Source organism: Macaca thibetana, chromosome 19 (genome assembly GCF_024542745.1).
Source record: "Macaca thibetana thibetana isolate TM-01 chromosome 19, ASM2454274v1, whole genome shotgun sequence".
Lineage (NCBI taxonomy): Eukaryota > Metazoa > Chordata > Mammalia > Primates > Cercopithecidae > Macaca > Macaca thibetana.
The window spans coordinates 9089624-9107220 of record NC_065596.1 but is presented as its reverse complement, the minus strand read 5'-3'; the positions used below and the strand labels follow the sequence as shown (position 1 = coordinate 9107220).

The 17597-nt window shown below is 50.4% G+C and overlaps 1 protein-coding gene across 2 annotated transcripts in view; it reads right to left on the bottom strand.

Moving 5' to 3' along the window:
- Positions 1-123: 123 nt before the first annotated feature.
- AKAP8L (A-kinase anchoring protein 8 like) overlaps positions 124-17597 on the bottom strand; it is a 35215-nt gene continuing 17741 nt past the window's right edge. For both annotated transcript variants that reach the window (XM_050769560.1, XM_050769559.1), the window contains 10 exons: positions 16906-17359; positions 16703-16799; positions 16549-16619; positions 16054-16117; positions 15068-15176; positions 13480-13621; positions 13286-13391; positions 12915-13045; positions 577-672; positions 124-489 (listed from right to left, as the gene is read on the bottom strand). In XM_050769560.1, coding sequence (XP_050625517.1) covers positions 196-489; positions 577-672; positions 12915-13045; positions 13286-13391; positions 13480-13621; positions 15068-15176; positions 16054-16117; positions 16549-16619; positions 16703-16799; positions 16906-17359 — 1564 coding nt within the window. In that variant the 3' untranslated portion in view covers positions 124-195. The remainder of the gene's footprint in view (positions 490-576; positions 673-12914; positions 13046-13285; positions 13392-13479; positions 13622-15067; positions 15177-16053; positions 16118-16548; positions 16620-16702; positions 16800-16905; positions 17360-17597) is intronic.

Below are 17597 nucleotides of genomic sequence, written 5' to 3'. Positions count from 1 at the left end.
CCTTTCGGGCTGCGAAGCCCCACCTCCGCAGCCTGTCGGGAGTTGTGGTCCCGCAGCGGTGCCCGAGGGCCCGGCCCGCGCCCCGCCCGGCCCGCGCGGCACCGTAACAGAGAAACCGGGAGGTGGGATGGGAAAACTTTATTAGGTTTGGCTTCCAGCTTCGGCCACGCGAGCCCCGCCCGCCCCGAGCTCGGGTCACGGGACGCCCCCGCCGCCCTCCTCGTCGTCCTCAACGTCGAGGCCCGGGATGCCGCGGATCTGGCGTTGCAGCGCCCCTCCCAGCAAGGGCACGGCGCCCTCCTCCTCCTCCTCTGGGGGCGGCGGCGGTGGCGGCGACACGGCGCTGGGGGCTGGCTCTGGGGGCACGGGAGGCTGCGCCGGCGCGCCCTCTGCACCCTCCGAGACCCCTGCCGCTTCGCCCTGTGCCCCCTCGTCCAGGGCACCGCCCTCAGCCTCCTCCTCGGGGCTGTCGGTGAAAGGGTTCTCGCCCTGTGGGGAGGGGCGCGGACACTGAAGTGAGGGAGCACAGGCAGGGACTGAGGTGGGGACAAGCCCAGGCCAGGACCAGCGCCTCACCTTCAGGTAGCGCTCCAGCTTCTTGCTGATGAGCTTGTTGTTGAGAATACTGCGGGCCACCATGAGCGAGGACTTCTTGGACTGCTCCATCATGAGCTGCGGGCAGGGCAGAAGGGGCTGGAGAGGCTGCTCTGAGTGCCCTACAAGTTCCCGCCCCGACCCTGCCAGTTTAGAGGGACGCCCCCCTGCCCCTCCACCCACGCTTCCACCCGGAGCGCAGCCCCACCAACGGAGGGCCACTCTACAAGCATGGAACCACAACCTATCTGATCTTTGTTCAAATTCCTTCTCCTTCCACACCACACTTACTGTAGGTAATTAAAAATACAGATCTATAGATCTCTATATATCTTTACGGCTGTATTACAGAAATCTGATTTGCTTACAAAAAAGCTATAAGCAGTGAACAAATTAAGAAACTAAGAGCCAAAGGTGCAACCCATAACAAGGTGCCAACTAGGCTAATAGGCAAGGAGCACTTTGGGACCAACGGGGAGGGTATAAAAGCAGGAACAGATATTTAATCAAACATGTCTTTTTAACCCACAGAATTCCAAGAATGAAGAATTATTCCCAGTCATGCAAGGTTGAAGAGACACTTCTATGCTGCTGGGAGGATCAACTGTTTCCATATTTTTTGGAAAACAGTTTGACAGAATGTATGAAAAGTAAAAAACTGTTTCATTAATCCCTTCCCAGATCCTATCCTAAATTTAAGAATTGGAAACATACGTGCACACTGATTGTAGTGGTGAAAAATGGGAAAACACCTAAACGTTCCTCAGTGCAGAAAAGGTTAAATAAATTGTACATTCAAAAGAACGTCATGCAGCCCTTCAAATCGGGCTCATCTCTCCAATGGCAAAAGAAAGGTGTATAATATAGTACTGTCTGCAAAGCATGCCAGAGCCATTTTGTCTGGAAGGATTTCCGTCAGTATGCGGGGCCATTTCCTCATGGTGGGAGTACAGGCAAATCTCACTTTGATCATTATAAAAACCGTAAGCTAAAAGGAGGATATTTTTGGCGGGGTGGGAGAGCCCACTGAGTCCCGCCCACTCCATTTACATGTTTCAGAAAGCCTTCTCACTTGCTGCTTCTACTCTCTCCATCTTCATTTTTTTTTTTTCCTTAGCACGTTTTCTCTACTACTGGAGGAAAATATTAACAGACATCATACATGCTCATAACAAACTAAAGATACACAATTAGGATACTACTATAGACCGTTCCTCAGTGACTCTTTCTCACTTGCCAACACTTTATCCTCCTAGCTCTGGATGCCCAGATGACCACACCATAAATTCTCCCAACTGAGGCACATTTATACTGCTTCCACATTTTCTCCACAATAACCCAGCAACACCAGAATAAACCTGTACACTTCCATGCTGGTGCTTTTAATTCTAACCAGGTTTGGTTTCAAAGTGATAGTGCCCAATTAACTGCAAAACATTTCCAAGTCATGCTGCTTCCACCTGTGTTAAAACAGTGACCTGGTCCTCCTGCCTGCCCATCAGCACTGGATGTTGTCACTGTGGGGTATTTTTGCTGTGGATGAAAGACAGAAGAATCTGTGCTGCTGCTTCCCACGGCATTTCCCTGTCCACCGGCAACTGAGTGCTCTGGTAAGCACACTGGACCACCCGCCCAGAGTCTGTAGTTTTCTAACTATTTTCTCATCTTGGTTTTATTTTTCACATTTAAATTTTCTTTTTTTTTTTTTTAGACAGTCTCGCTCTGTCACCCAAGCTGGAGTGCAGGGGCTCTCAGCTCACTGCAACCTCCGCCTCCTGGGTTTAGGCAATTCACATGCCTCAGCCTCCTGAGTAGGCACGCACCACCACACCCAGCTAATTTTTTGTTTTTTTAGTAGATACAGTGTTTTCCTATGTTGCCCAGGCTGGTCTTGAGCTCCTGAGCTCAGGACCTCCACCCATCTCAGCTTCCCAAAGTGTTAGGATTACAGGCATGAGCCACCACGCCTAGCCAAATTTTCTAGAATTTGATACAGATTGAGTATCCCTTATCCAAAGTGCTTATGACCAGAAGTCTTTCAGATTTTGGAATATTTGCATTATACTTACCAGGTGAGCATCCCTACTCCAAAAAACCCAAAATCTGAAATGCTTCAATGAGCATTTACTTTGTCATGTCTGTGCTGAAAAAGTCAGATTTTACTGGGCACAGTGGCTTGTGCCTGTAGTCTCAGCTACTCTCATGAGGCTGATGCAGGAGGATCGCTTGAGTTCAGGAGTTCAAGGCTATAGTGTGCAATGATTTCACTTGTGACCAGCCACTGCACTCCATCCTGCACAACATGGCAAGACTCAATCTCTTAAAAAAAAAAAAAAAAAGTTTTGGATTTCAGAGTGTTTCAGATTTTCAGATGAAGGATGAACTCAATCTATATGTGTTATGAGGTAGAGGGTCCAAAATTTTCTTTTCCAGAAATGTACAAAACAAACCATTATTTCCCTACCAAATTGGAATAGAGTTCTATAATCCCTTATCTATAAACTGGAAATCCAAAAGGCTCTAGAAAACAAGTTTTCCCCCAAAATTCCTTTGGTGGCTTTTATATGAACTGACATTACATTTTAATTTATTCCATTTATATATATGTCTTGTGAAGAATTATTCATGACTCATCTACAAGGCACTTTCCCCAGATCCTTTTGGAGAGGTTAGTGCTAATACCATATTGTCTTTCTTTTTATTTTAGAGATAGGGGTCTCACTCTGTTGCCCAGCCTGCACTGCCATTGTGTGATCATGGCTAACTGCAGCCTCAAACTCCTGGGCTCAAGTGATCTTCCCACTCTAGCCTCTTGAGTAGCTGGGACTATAGGTACTCACTCACCACCATGCCTGGCTAATTTTTTATTTTTTGTAGAGACGAGGTCTCACTATGGTCAGGAGCTCCAGGGCTCAAGCAATTCTCCCACCTCAGCCTCCCAACGTGCTGGGATTGCAGGTGTGAGCCACTGTGTCCAGCCTTGCATACTGGCTTTCTGAAGCCCAAAAATGAATTCTGAGGCATCTGGCCCTAAGGTTTCAGATAAGATACCTGTACTAACTTCAACAAATGACTAAGTCTGAAACATACTGGGATCTTTTGCTAGACTCTCTATTATGGTTCCACTGTTTCATTACTGTGTTAATATCACTTTTTTGGTTTTTTAATTGCAGAAGCTTTGTAGTTTTAATCTTTTTGAAATCAATCTCTCAACTATTGTTAGACTGAATTCTACAATGTAAAACTTTAAAATAATTTCATTTCATTCAGTCCTACTCCCCAACTGAGATTTTTGACTAGAATTGTGCTGTCTATATTAATTTGGAGAGAACTGGTTTTCGTTTTGTTTCACTATAAAATCGCCCATTTAAGAACACAGAACATTCCTCTATTCATTAAGGTCTTATTTCATATCCTTGGAGTATTTGTAGTTCTTAAAGATCTCAAGCCTTTCTTCTTCTTCTTTTTTCTTTGAGACAGAGTTTTGCTCTTGTTGCCCAGGCTGGAGTGCAATGGTGTAATCTTGGCTCACTGCGACCTCCACCTCCCCGGTTCAAGTGATTCTCCTGCCTCAGCCTCCTGAGTAGCTGGGATTATAGGCGCCCACCACCACGCCCAGCTAATTTTTTGTATTTTTAGTAGAGACAGGGTTTTACTACGTTGGCCAGGCTGGTCTCAAACTCCTGACCTCAGGCAATCCACCCATCTCAGCTTCCCAAAGTGCTGGAATTACAGGCGTGAGCCACCGTGCCTGGCCCTCAAGTCTTTCTTCTTAAATCTCTATTCTTAGCTATTTCATACATTGTGTGGTTATTTTAAGTAGTTTTTTTTTTTTTCCATTTAAATTTCTAACTGGTTAGTACTAGAATAGAGAAACACTATTACTTTTTGTATGCTATTTTGAATCCCATCCCCTTACCAAATTCTATAAATTCTAAGAACATTTTGGTGGGATCATTCAGCTTTTCTAAGAGCATAATCTCACTATTTGCACATGAAGAGAAAAGAGTTTGCATTATACCAATAATGTTGCTAGATTTCTTTTTCTTTCTGACACAGAGTCTCGCTCTGTCACCCAGGCTGGAGTGCAGTGGCGCGATCTCAGCTCACTGCAAGCTCTCCCTCCCGGGTTCACGCCATTCTCCTGCCTCAGCCTCCCGAGTAGCTGAGACTACAGGCGCCCACCACTACGCCTGGCTAATTTTTTGTATTTTTAGTAGAGACGGGGTTTCAGTGTGTTAGCCAGGATGGTCTCAATCTCCTGACCTCATGATCTGCCCGCCTCGGCCTCCCAAAGTGCTGGGATTACAGGCATGAGCCACCGCACACAGTAAGTGTTGCTAGATTTCTTATGGAACCATCTCTCCAAACAAACCTTACTTATAATGTGTCTTACATAGGGATCACTACTAGATTGATAATTACTAATATTTTACTTAGCACTTTATTTTTTTGAGTCAGAGTCTTGCTCTGTTGCCCCGGCTGGAATGCAGTGGCATGCACAGCTCATTGCAGCCTCAACCTCCTGGGCTCAGGCAATCCTCCCATCTCAGCCTCCCAAGTAGCTGGGACCACATGCCCCAGTACCTGGCTAATTTTTTTATTTTTACTTTTATAGACCCAGGGTCTCACTATATTGCCCAGGCTGGTCTTGAACTCCTGGGCTCAAATGATCCTCCACCTCAGTCTCCCAAAGTGCTGGGATTACAGGTGTAAAGTCACTATATCCAGCCTACTTTCATATCTTTAATAATAGTAAACTAATCTACAGTTTCATTTTGGTATCATCTTTATCAGTGTTTTGGAATTAAGGTTTAAGAAGCTTCCTAAATATTAATTTGAGAGGACAGACTTCTAGCATAGCAGTCTGAGTTCCCTGGAACTACTACCTAGTGAAACTAATGAAAAGTATTAAAAAACAATGATTTAAAGTCTCTGAAAATGTTCCTAAGGACACACAGCAAATGAGAAAGATTTAACGAGGAAAAGCTACTAAAACTCAGTAAGAAGAATGAAGAGTTGTGATGTCTGAAACACGACCTATTGCATTCCTGCCTCCCCCAGTTTAATGTGATGGAAACTCCACTCCAGACGGTACAGCCAAGAAGACAGATCTACCCACATCTACCCGGCTCATCTCAGTTGAGGGGTATGATATCTTCCCAGGAGGAACAGAATGTCAGCATAGGTTTTTTTTTTTTTTTTTTTTTGTTTTTTTTTTGAGATGGAGTTGCACTCTTGGTTGCCCAAGCTGGAGTGCAATGGTGTGATCTCAGCTCACTGCAACCTCTACTTTCCAGGTTCAAGCAATTCTCCTGCCTCAGCCTTCCAAGTAGCTGGGATTACAAGTGCCTGCCACCAAGCCCAGCTAATTTTTGTATTTTTAGTAGAGATAGGGTTTCACAATGTTGTCCAGGCTGATCTTGAACTCCTGACCTCAGGTGATCTGCCCACCTTGGCCTCCCAAAGTGCTGGGATTACAGGCGTGAGCCACTATACCCAGCCGGATGTCAGTATCTCTCATCTCGCCCTCAGCTACCTATTGCTGAGATGAAGTTCTGGACAAGTATAGCTGAGAGGGAACGGTTCCTATCTTCTTTTTTTTTTGAGACGGAGTCTCGCTCTGTCGCCCAGGCTGGAGTACAGTGCCGCGATCTCGGCTCACTGCAAGCTCCGCCTCCCGGGTTCACGCCATTCTCCTGCCTCAGCCTCCCGAGTAGCTAGGACTACAGGCGCCCACAACCGCGCCCGGCTAATTTTTTGTATTTTTAGTAGAGACGGGGTTTCACCGTGGTCTCGATCTCCTGACCTTGTGATCCGCCCGCCTCGGCCTCCCAAAGTGCTGGGATTACAGGCGTGAGCCACCGCGCCCGGCACGGTTCCTATCTTCTACCCAGCCACGCACACGAATGGAGGCTTGACCCTGGGCATGGCACACTAAGAATATGAGGGCTCACATACCCATGGTTTGTTCATAAAGCGGAGGTTCTATGCCAGGAAAGGCAAACCAAGACCGGAGGCCTACAGCCCACTGTACCTCCTCCCATGTCTCTCCTAAAGTGGCAGAGTCACTCAGAGAGAGGTACTCCATTGTCTCCATCCACAGAACTTCAGCTCAGAGATTCTGCCCAGAGTAAGAACAGGGCCTTAAATCAGTAAACTCCCAATCTCAAAGGAACTGACTTCATTGGCAAGAGTGTTGGAAAGTGCAAGACTAGGGACTCTCTCAAAAACAAAGGAAACTAGGGGAAAAAAAAGTTAAAAGGACTTTTTTTTTTCTGTCTATTTATTGGGGTTAAACACTGATAGCTTTGTTCCCCCCCCGCCCCAACTACACAGCCATAAAAAAGAAAGACTGCTAGATTTGATAGTGATATTAGCTAACCCATAGGCCAAATAGGTTACCAGAGAGGACCAGGAGTAGTAAAATAGCTAAGAACAGACTCCCTGGGTTCAGAATAAATCTCAAAACAACAACCTCAAAAACCATCCCTGTTGGGCCTGGCGTAGTGGCTGACGCCAGTAATCCTAGCACTTTGGGAGGCTGAGGTGGGTGGCTCACAAGGTCAAGAGTTCGAGACCAGCCTGACCAACATGGTGAAACCCCGTCTCTACTAAGAATACAAAAATTAGCCAGGTGTGGTAGCACATGCCTATAATCCCAGCTGTTTGGGAGGCTAAGGCAGGAGAATTGCTTGAACCTGAGAGGTGGAGGTTGCAGTAAGCCAAGATCGCACTACTGCACTCCAGCCTGGGCAACAGAGCAAGACTCCATCTCAAAAAAAAAAGAATTAGTGAAAAATTATGAGACATCCAAAGGAAACTCTGACCCAGGCACAGATAAAAAAGCAGACAATAGAAACTTCCTATGAGAGTGATCAGATGTCAACTTCAACAAAGACTTCAAAGTAGCAATAATCAATATGTTTAAAGAAAACTCAAGTAGAAGGTATGATGACACTGTCTCATGAAACAATTCAAACACAGAGAGAGAAATTATAATAATAACATATTAAATCTTAGAGCTGAAAAGTACAATAACAGACACCAAAAATCCATTTGAAGGACTCAACAGTTCTGAATTTAAGGATTAGTGAACTTCGGCCGGGTGCGGTGGCTCCCACCTGTAATCCCAGCACTTTGGGAGGCTGAGGTGGGCGAGGTCAGGTGATCAAGACCATCCTGGCTAACACGGTGAAACCCTGTCTCTACTAAAAATAAAAAAATTAGCCGGGTGTGGTGGCGGCCGCCTGTAGTCCCAGCTACTTGGGAGGCTGAGGCAGGAAAATGGCGTGAACCCAGGAGGCAGAGCTTGCAGTGAGTGAGCCGAGATCGTGCCACTGCACTCCAGCCTGGGCGACAGAGCTAGACTCCGTCTCAAAAAAAAATTTTTTTAATTTAAAAAAAAAAAAAAAAAAAAAGAATTAGTGAACTTGGCCGAGCGTGGTGGTTCACACCTGTAATCCCAGCACTTTGGGAGGCCGAGGCGGGTGGATCAAAAAGAAAAAGAATTAGTGGACTTATGGATTGAAAGAGATTATACAATCTGCAGAACAGAGAGAAAAAGGTGAGGAAAAATGAACAGAGTCTCAGACAACCATGGCACACTATTAAGTGATCCAACATACGGGTAATGAGCATCAGAAGAGGAAAAAGAGAAAGGAGTAGGAAAACAAAATACTTGAAGAAACAATGGCTGAAAGCTTTGGAAGGCTGATGAAAACTGTAATCTATACATCAAAGCAGCTTAGGCCAGGGGTGCTGGCTCACGCCTGTAATCCCAGCACTTTGGGAGGCTGAGGTGGGCAGATCACAAGGTCAGGAGATTGACACCATCCTGGCCAAGATGGTGAAACCCCATCTGTACTAAAATACAAAAAATTAGCCGGGCATGGTGGTGTGCGCCTGTAATCCCAGCTACTTAGGAGGCAGAGGCAGGGGAATCACTTGAACCTGGGAGGCGGAGGTTGCAGTGAGCCGAGATTGTACCATTGCACTCCAGCCTGGCGACAGGGGAAGACTCCGTCTCAAAAAAAAGAAAAAAAAAAAAAAGAAAAAAAAAAGCAGTCCAACAAACTCCAAGTAGAATAAACACAGAGAGATGCACAAAGGCATAATAAAGGTGCCAAGAGTCAAAGACAAGGGAAAAATCTTGAAAGCAGCAAGACAAATCATCATGAGGAAACCCCAATATTAGGTTAAAAGCTGACTTCTCAGCGGGGTGTGGTGACTCATGCCTGTAGTGGCGAGACCCTGTCTCTATTTTTTTTTCAAATAAAAAAAGGGAACTTTCTAGACAGACACAAATTACTAAAAATGACTATTAAAAAAACCCCAGTCTGGGCACGGTGGCTCACGCCTGTAATCCCAGCACTCCAACACTTTGGGAGGCCGAGGCAGGCGGATCACAAGATCAGGAGATCGAGACCACGGTGAAACCCTGTCTCTACTAAAAATACAAAAAGTTAGCCGGGCACGGTGGCGGGCGCCTGTAGTCGCAGCTACTCCGGAGGCTGAGGCAGGAGAATGGCGTGAACCCAGGAGGCGGAGCTTGCAGTGAGCCAAGATGGAGCCACTGCACTCCAGCCTGGGGGACAGAACAAGACTCCGTCTCAAAAAAAAAAAAAAAAACCCAGAATATCCGAATATACCCTATAACAAGTGGAACCTGAATTATTAATAATATAAAAAAGCTATATTAATAATATAAAAAAACTAAATAATAATATTAAAAATATATTAAAAAACAGGCTGGGCACAGTGGCTCACGCCTATAATCCCAGCACTTTGGGAGGCCAAGGCAGGCAGATCGCTTGAGTCCAGGAATTTGATACCAGCCTGGGTAACATGACAAAATCACATCTCTACAAAAAACTACCAAAACTAGCCGGGCATGATGACGCACATGCCTTTAGTCCTAGCTACTTGGGATGCTGAGGTGAGAGGGTTGCCTGAGCCTGAGAGGTGGAGGTTGCAGTGAGCCTAGATCACACCACTGCACTCCAGCCTAGGCGACAGAGTGAGACCCTGTCTCAAAAAAAAAAAAAAAAAAAAAAGGTAGTTAAAGAAAAGCCAGGCCTAGATGGCTTCACAGGCAAATTCTCCCAAGCACTTGAAGAATTAATACTAGTATACTAGTTCTTCACAAACTCTTCCAAGAAACCAAAACAGGAAGAAAAATGACAACTAACTGTATGAGGCCAGTATTAATTAACCTGATACCCAAACCATGTCACTAAAACACTACAGACTATTATCTTTCATGAATATAGATGCAAAAATTCTCAACAAAATGCCAGCAAAACCAATCTAATATATAAACATAATTACACACTATGACCAAGCAGGATATATCCCAGAGATGCAAGGAAGTTTTATATCCAAATAAAAGAATGTAACATACTGTAACAACAGAATCAGAGACAAAGGTCACATGATCACCTCAACAGAGGCAGAAAAAGCATCTGACAAAGTCCAATACCATTTTAAGATAAAACATTTAATAAAACAGGACTAGAATGGAACTTCCTCAACTCAGTCAAGGGCACCTATAAAAACCCACAGCTGACATCACACTTAATGGTAAAGACTAGTGCTTTCCCTGTAAGATCAGAAAGAAGATGAGGACATCCATTCTCACCACTTCTTTTCAATACTGTATTGGAGGTTCTAACCAGGGCAATTAGGTAAGAAAAAGAAATAAAATGAATCTAGATTGGAAAGGACAAGTAAAATGAACTCTATTTGCAGATGACTGATGTTGTACAAAGAAACCCCTAAGAAATCCACTAAAAACTAGGTTGGGCACGGTGGCTCACACCTGTAATCCCAGCACTTTGGGAGGCCGAGGCGGGCGGATCACCAGCAGGAGATTGAGACCATCCTAGCTAACATGGTGAAACCCGGTCTCTACTAAAAATACAAAACAACTAGCCGGGCGAGGTGGCGGGCGCCTGTAGACCCAGCTACTCGGGAGGCTGAGGCAGGAGAATGGCGTGAACCCGGGAGGCGCAGCTTGCAGTGAGCCGAGATCGCGCACTCCAGCCTGGGCAACAGAACGAGACTCTGTCTCAAAAAAACAAAAACAAACAAACAAACAAAAAAAGAAATCCACTAAAAACTATTAGAACTAATATTATTTTATGTTTTTATTTTTATTTATTTATTTTTTGAGACGGAGTCTCGCTCTGTCGCCCAGGCTGGAGTGCAGTGGTGCGATCTCAGCTCACAGGAAGCTCCGCCTCTCGGGTTCACGCCATTCTCCTGCCTCAGCCTCCCAAGTAGCTGGGACTACAGGCGCCGCCACCACGCCAGCTAATTTTTTGTATTTTTAGTAGAGACGGGGTTTCACTGTGTTAGCCAAGATGGTCTGGATCTCCTGACCTCAAGATCCACCTGCCTCAGCCTCCCACAGCGCTGGGATTACAGGCACGAGCCACCGCACCCAGCCCTAGGATCAATTTTGAGCTTATATTTTGCTATCACCTGCCCTGTATTTTCCAACTTTTTTTTTGAGACAGAGTCTCGCTCTGTCTCCCAGGCTGAAGTGCAGTGGCGCAATCTCGGCTTACTGCAAGCTCTGTCTCCTGGGTTCACACCATTCTCCCACCTCAGCATCCCGAGTAGCTGGGACTACAGGCGCCCGCCACCACACCCGGCTAATTTTTTTGTATTTTTAGTAGAGACGGGGTTTCACTGTGTTAGCCAGGATGGTCTCGATCTCCTGACCTCGAGATCTGCCCGCCTCGGCCTCCCAAAGCCCTGGGATTACAGGTAGAAGCTACTGCGTCCAGTGTTTTTTTTTTTTTTTTTTTTTTTTGTGATGAGTCTCGCTCTGTCACCAGGCTAGAGTGCACTGGCACGATCTTGGCTCACTGCAACCTCTGCCTCCTGGGTTCAAGTGATTCTTCTGCGTCAGCCTCCTGAGTAGCTAGGATTACAGTTGCCCGCCATCACGCCCAGCTAATTTTTGTATTTTTAGTACAGATGGGGTTTCACCATGTTGGCTAGGAAGGTCTCCATCTCTTGACCTCGTCATCTGTCCACCTTGGCCTCCCAAAGTGCTGGGATTACACGCGTGAGCCACCACGCCCAGCCGAATTTTCCAACTTTTATTAATGACATGTAGTTTCCAGACTCTGTAGTCTTCTAACCCCTACGAGTTCCTAGCACAAGAATCTGTTTTTGGCAAGTTCCCTAAAGCTTCTGTTGCCAAAGCCAATTCACACTTTCCTTTTCTTCCCAGAACTCTTGGTGGCATTTCCCAATCCTGAGTCTCTGCAACCACAAAAGCCAGAGAGACCCGACACTGTCCACCATTCAGAATCATCCTATCGAAAAAGACCAGAGGGGCATTGTGATGAGCATGGGAAAAGGTGGAGAAATGCTGCTTCCCATGCTCACGCTGGATGCTAACATCTGTTCATAAACCCCACCACCCTCCTCCAGGGTGAAGACAGCCAAGCACCTCTTTGGCCCAGACCTGGTCCTGGGCCTCTTTGCTGTCCGCCGATACACAGCCCCTTCACCCCCACCTCCAACCCAGCACGTCATCCATTCAATCAAAATAGACCTACTTTGGCCTCTGTGCTAGGCACTGGAGCTACGCTGGAAAATGAGACAGAATTTGCTCATTCTCTTGCCTTATGTTCTCCATGCCCCACAACACACTTCCCCACAGCTCCCTGCTCCCTGACAATCTCAGCAGCACCACTGTCCTCCCAGTCCCCCAAGTCAGAAACCAGAGTCACCCCAGGCTCCTGCTCACTCCCACATGCCAGCCTCCGGCTCCCTTCCTTCAACTGCTCTTCTCCCCTTCACTCCCAAGGTGGGGTCCCCTCTCGTCTGGAGACTGCAGCAGCTCCTCCTTGGCCCCCACCGCCCCACCTAGGTGCAGGCCTGAAGTCTCTAGTTCAACACCAACTCTAATCCTGTTAATCCCGTACTTAAAACTTGACTGCCTACAGGAACAAGCCCAGGCCTCTCAGCACAGGTCTCCTGAGCCTCGAGCCCAACCCCCTCCTCCTCCAGCAACACTTGCACTGCATCATCTCCATCTGGTTTCTGAACCTCATCTGGCGCTGGCCTTATGAACATAGAGGCCCCCATATCCCACAGAATACGTCACCTTCTCCCAGGCAGAGTCCCCGTCTCCCACTCTCTCTCTGTAGCCGTGCTGCCTGCACTGGGCTGGAAACGTCATTCACTTCCTCCTGCCTCCACTGCAGTCCCTCACGGGTAGACAGAGGTTCTAACTGCGCAACCTCCCCAGAGGCCTCAATCTACCCACAGGACAGAGGGAGAGCACTGTGGCCACTCACCCTGCGGTTCCGGTTGTGATCCATGGTCTTCAGGTGCTTCTGGATGATCCCAAACTGCATGGGAATGAAGAGGTCGCAGGCTGCACAATGGGCTGCCTCTACCTTCTTCACAAAATGCTCCATGGCAATTTCTGTAGTGGGGAGGAGGGAGTCACCACTGGGCCCAGGTGCCTAAGATAGACCCAGGTGTTTGAGGAAAAAAACCACACCAGCTCCTCCTCAACTTGCCCTGCCACTTCCACCTGGGCCTGAGCCAAGACTGTTCTCCTGACCTTCCCTGGGAGAAGAGAAGGGTGTCCTGACCCTGCACTGAGAATCAGGAGGGCAGGCTGAGGCCTCGCCTGGTGGGAGCAGGCTGGAAATCTCCTCACCCTGGGTCAGATCCTGGTCTCTGTAGATTTGCTGGATGAGGCCATCAAGGTCCTCTACAGTTTTTCGGAGCTCCTCTGTCTTCTTGGTCTTGTTGGTGACGTACTCCTGCAAGGAATATGAAAGTTTGTGTGGGCCGCTTTATGTTCTCAGGGGTCCAAGAAACTAAGAGCGGCTGTGTTACTCCAAGGCTCACCTGCAGAAAGTCAGCCGTCTGCTTAGGGAGCTTGGTGCCTACGTACTTGAAGTGTTCCTTGTGGAACTTGCTGTCAAGATGGCTGGTCATCTCATCCTCATAGAAGGTCCGGTATTTGCAGAGAGAACACACAAACTGGATCCTGCCACAGGAAGGAAACGAGGGGCTGAGGCTGCAAGTGTCCCAGGGGATAGTGCTGCCGCCTCACCCAACCCAGACACAAGCCCTGAAACAGGCCTTGCTCATGGGCCTCTGAAGTACGGTCCCAGCAGAGGGACAGGCTGGGACCAGTGGGGTCGGGAGTAGAAAGGGCCAGAAAGTCTGCAGGCTGCAGTTACTGCAACGTAGGGGACAGGGGAGGAGCTCTTCCTTCCCACAGGCAGGAGGCTGAAGCCTGAGACAGCAGCTGCTGCAACAGGCAACGAGTCGCTGGAAAGTTGCTGGAGGGCCTCGCTACCAAGGCTGGGCAGGAGCGTGTGCACTTGGCCCAGGTGGGGACCGGAAGGAAGGATGCCCTGGCGTGAGCCAGGTGGCCCTGAGGTGCAGAGTGGAGTACGCAGTCCCGAGGCAGGGCCCGAAAAGGTGCTGCATCTTCCTTCTGGGATCTGGGGGACTCAAAGGCCCAGCCCATCCTCTGCTCAGAATGCTTGGGGGTGGTGTCGGGAGGGATGGGAGGCAGCAGGCCTGGGCACCTGCTGCCTCATCTTCCTCTTCCAAGAAGAGACCAGTCTGAGCTGGAAGGAGGGCGCCCGCCCGGCCTGCCAGAGGGCAGCCTGGAGTCACCTGGGCGAGGTGCTCTGTCTGGGCCTGGTGTCCACAGTAGAAGCCCGGGGTCTGGGGCCTGGGCCGGAGCAGGCCGCCGTGGCAAGGGGCGGAGGAGGCCAGCCGCCACCGAGACCTCGGGGCGGGTCCCTACCTCTGCCGGACGTCCTTATCTGGGCCACGGGGTCAGCTTTGTCTGGAGAGCCCAGGGGCCGGGCGCCGGCGAGGCTGAGGAAGGTCCAGCAAGAGCAAGAGTCTGAGGCGGAGGAGGCAAGCGCCAGTGCGGGAGCCCTGAGGGCAGACAGACCCGACCAAGGGGCGTGAAGGGCTCAGCCGCAGACAGGCCCGGCCTGACAGGGCCGGCGGGCAGGGCAGAGGGCAGGCCCGAGGCTGCCACAGCCCACAGGTGCTGCCATCTCTCCTGGGCACAGCGGTGGCCTCTTGGCAGCTAGCTGGGGCAGCACAGGCGCCTTGGACCTTGAGTCTCTGATGAGCTGGCCCCCTCCCTCAGGGGCATCAGGCCCCCAGTGCACCTTGGGGTTCGTGCGCCGAGTGACCTAGCGCCGGAGCTTCTGAGCAACGGTGCCGAGCGGTGTCAGGTCTCGGCCCACAGACGCCAGCGGTCGCCAGGCGGCCGCAGAGGGGCAGGGGATGAGTCAGGCCTTGGGAGCTGGGCCTGGCGGGAAGCAGGGTCCATGCACGGCCGAGCAGGTGGCGGCTCCCAGGGGAGGCCAGAGGGCGGCGAGCTGGCAGAGCTATGGCCCTGCTCTCCTGGCGGCAGCCCCACATCGAGGCAGAGGCAGAGGGGTGGAGGGAAGCCGGTTACCTTTCCACCATGCGGTCTCGCTGCCGCTTTTTCTGCTTGTCCTGACTCTTCTTGCCTGCCTGTAACTTGCGCTTGGTCTGGCCATTCTCATCCTGAGTGGTCAGGGCCCCTGTGGGAGCAGATGGGCACTGTCACCAATTTGGCTCTGCCAGGACAGGGCAGGCCCTGTGGCCTCTGGTTGAATCACCCGCTGTTCACTCCAGCGGATCCATCGAGAATAGCTGTCCAAGCAAGGCCTCTGGCCATGAGCAGGGCTGGGTATCCTGGGCTGTGCAGGGAGTGGGTTTGGTCTAGGCCCCAAGGAGTGGCGGCCAGGTGCTGACCCGTCCACTCTCCAGGATACCCATGCTCTTTGTGCAGTGGGCCAGGAGGAGGCTGGAAAGCAAAGAGGGGGTATCTTGGTGGGGACACTGGCATATGTTCATAGGTGGTGGGATGCAGGGAGGCTGCTCACATGGCCCTGCCCACCCCCAACCGGGCACCGCGGCAACAGTGGGCTGACGCTGGATTTGCTGTTAGGTACCTGCTGGCGCTCATCACTCAGGTGGGGGGACACGGAATCCCAAACAGGGGCTGGAGAGGCGCTAAGGGAGAGGACACGCACACCAGAGCCGTAAAAACTGCACCGAGGGTCCCAGATCGGACACCAGCCACTGAGGACTCGGAACTGCGCGTTACTGAGGGACCGAGGGCAGGGGGTGTGCCTGGGGTTCCCCACACTTTTACTCGCTGCCCCCATCTGAAGGCAAAACCAATGTGCTAGGCAGGGGTCACCACCATCCACAGCCTCCGCCTGGGAAGGAGGAGGAAGAGTGGGAAGGGGGTGGAGGTGGCAAAAGAAAGCCCCCTGCCAGCGTACACCCGGGCCCACAAGGGAGGTCCCCAACTGGCTGCATGTCTTCCACAACCCTGCCCTCAGCTGGGTCCCTCCCACTGTGAGCCCCTGGAAGAGCCGCCCTAGCACCAGGCACCCCAGGAAAACTCACCCTTCTCTGAATCCTCTTTGCCTTCTTCTCTCCCATCCTCTTTTCCCTCCTCGTCCTCTCCGTCCTAACAATTTCAAATTCCAACTTTAAAACAGGTATTTTTTTTTTTTTAAAGCAACCAAGTTTATTAGAGCAATGGTATATAGTAAAAGAGCTGCTTGCTCCATAGACAGAGCAGGGCTATCCCATAAGCAGGGTGGCCCAGAGTAGCCCAGTTATTTACAATGGCTTTAAATGACAAGGCCCGGCTACGTGCCAGAAACCTCACATCCTCTCACTACCTGGTGCACAGGGGGCTGGTCCCATTTTCCAACAAAGAAACTGTGCCTCCAGCTAGGCAGCCTGTGCTTTCTGCCAGACCACATTGCCTCCCCATGCTGGTCACCATGCACACAGAGCTGACACAGCACTGCCTCTGGCCCCCAGGGACAGCACCACTCTTCAGGCCAGCTTGCCCCTCCTGCAGACAGAAAATGCCCAGCCAGAGCCACTTACCACTCTGGAGCCCTTCTCTACAGCCTCGGTGCCTTCAAGGCCCTCTGTGGCTTCCCCCTCGGTGCCCTCATCTGAAAGAGAAAAGAAGGTAAAGCTCAGCCCAGGAGCCCCCGGAGGCAGAGGGTAGCCACCCAGTACCACCCAGCTAGCTCACCATTGTCTGAGTCACTGTTGTCCGAGCAGTCTGTGCGGGTGGCTTTGCTATCCGGCTCATCAGGACTGCCGCCCTGTTTTCTCTTCTTCTTCTTGGTCTGGGTCATAAGCGGGGGAAGCTGTGTCAGGGTGCGTGGCTCCCGGCCTTTAGCTCTGCCCCAGTGGGAACTAAGCTTCCCAGAGGGGAAGGCCACCTCCACTCACCCGGAAGTCGGCTGTGGTCCAAGTCTTCCAGGTCCGCCTCATCTGCTTCATGCCATTGCCAAACCCGAAGCCAAAGCGGGAGCCGCCTGGGAAGGCGCCCCCGCCTCGCATGCCCTGGAACATGCCATACTCGGGGATGATGTTCTGGGAGAAGAGGGAGGGCAGCCGAGAGGCACCAGACATGCACTGGCCCCGGGCCCCCATGGGGTCTTCCCACATGCGCCCATAGCCTGAGGCCATCGGCCGGCCGCTCCGGGCATCCCGGGCCCAGCCCTGCGCCCTGGGACCGAAGGTGTCGTTGCCACGCATGCGGAACTGGTCGCGGTAGGCATCGTATTGGCCCTCATAGGCCATTTCCATCTCAGGGTCAAGCTCGCTGTAGTCATAGCCTGACCGGTACAGGTCGCGCTCACTCAGGACGGCCCTTGAGTCACAGGACTCATAGGAGTCATACCTGCAGAGGCATGGAGTGAGTATCAGGTGGAGTCCCTCAGGATCCCTCACCTCCAGGCGACTGCTCCTGCCCTCCCCACAATCTCCCAGTCCAGCACCCACCCTGCCCTGGTGGGGAGGCTCAATGTTCAGAAATGACAATTAAAAAGTTCCAGCCTTTCAGCTGATGTAGGGGCACCACTGCCCCAAACTTGAATGTAGCCACACACTGGCTTGGGGACCCTAAGGAGGACCGACAA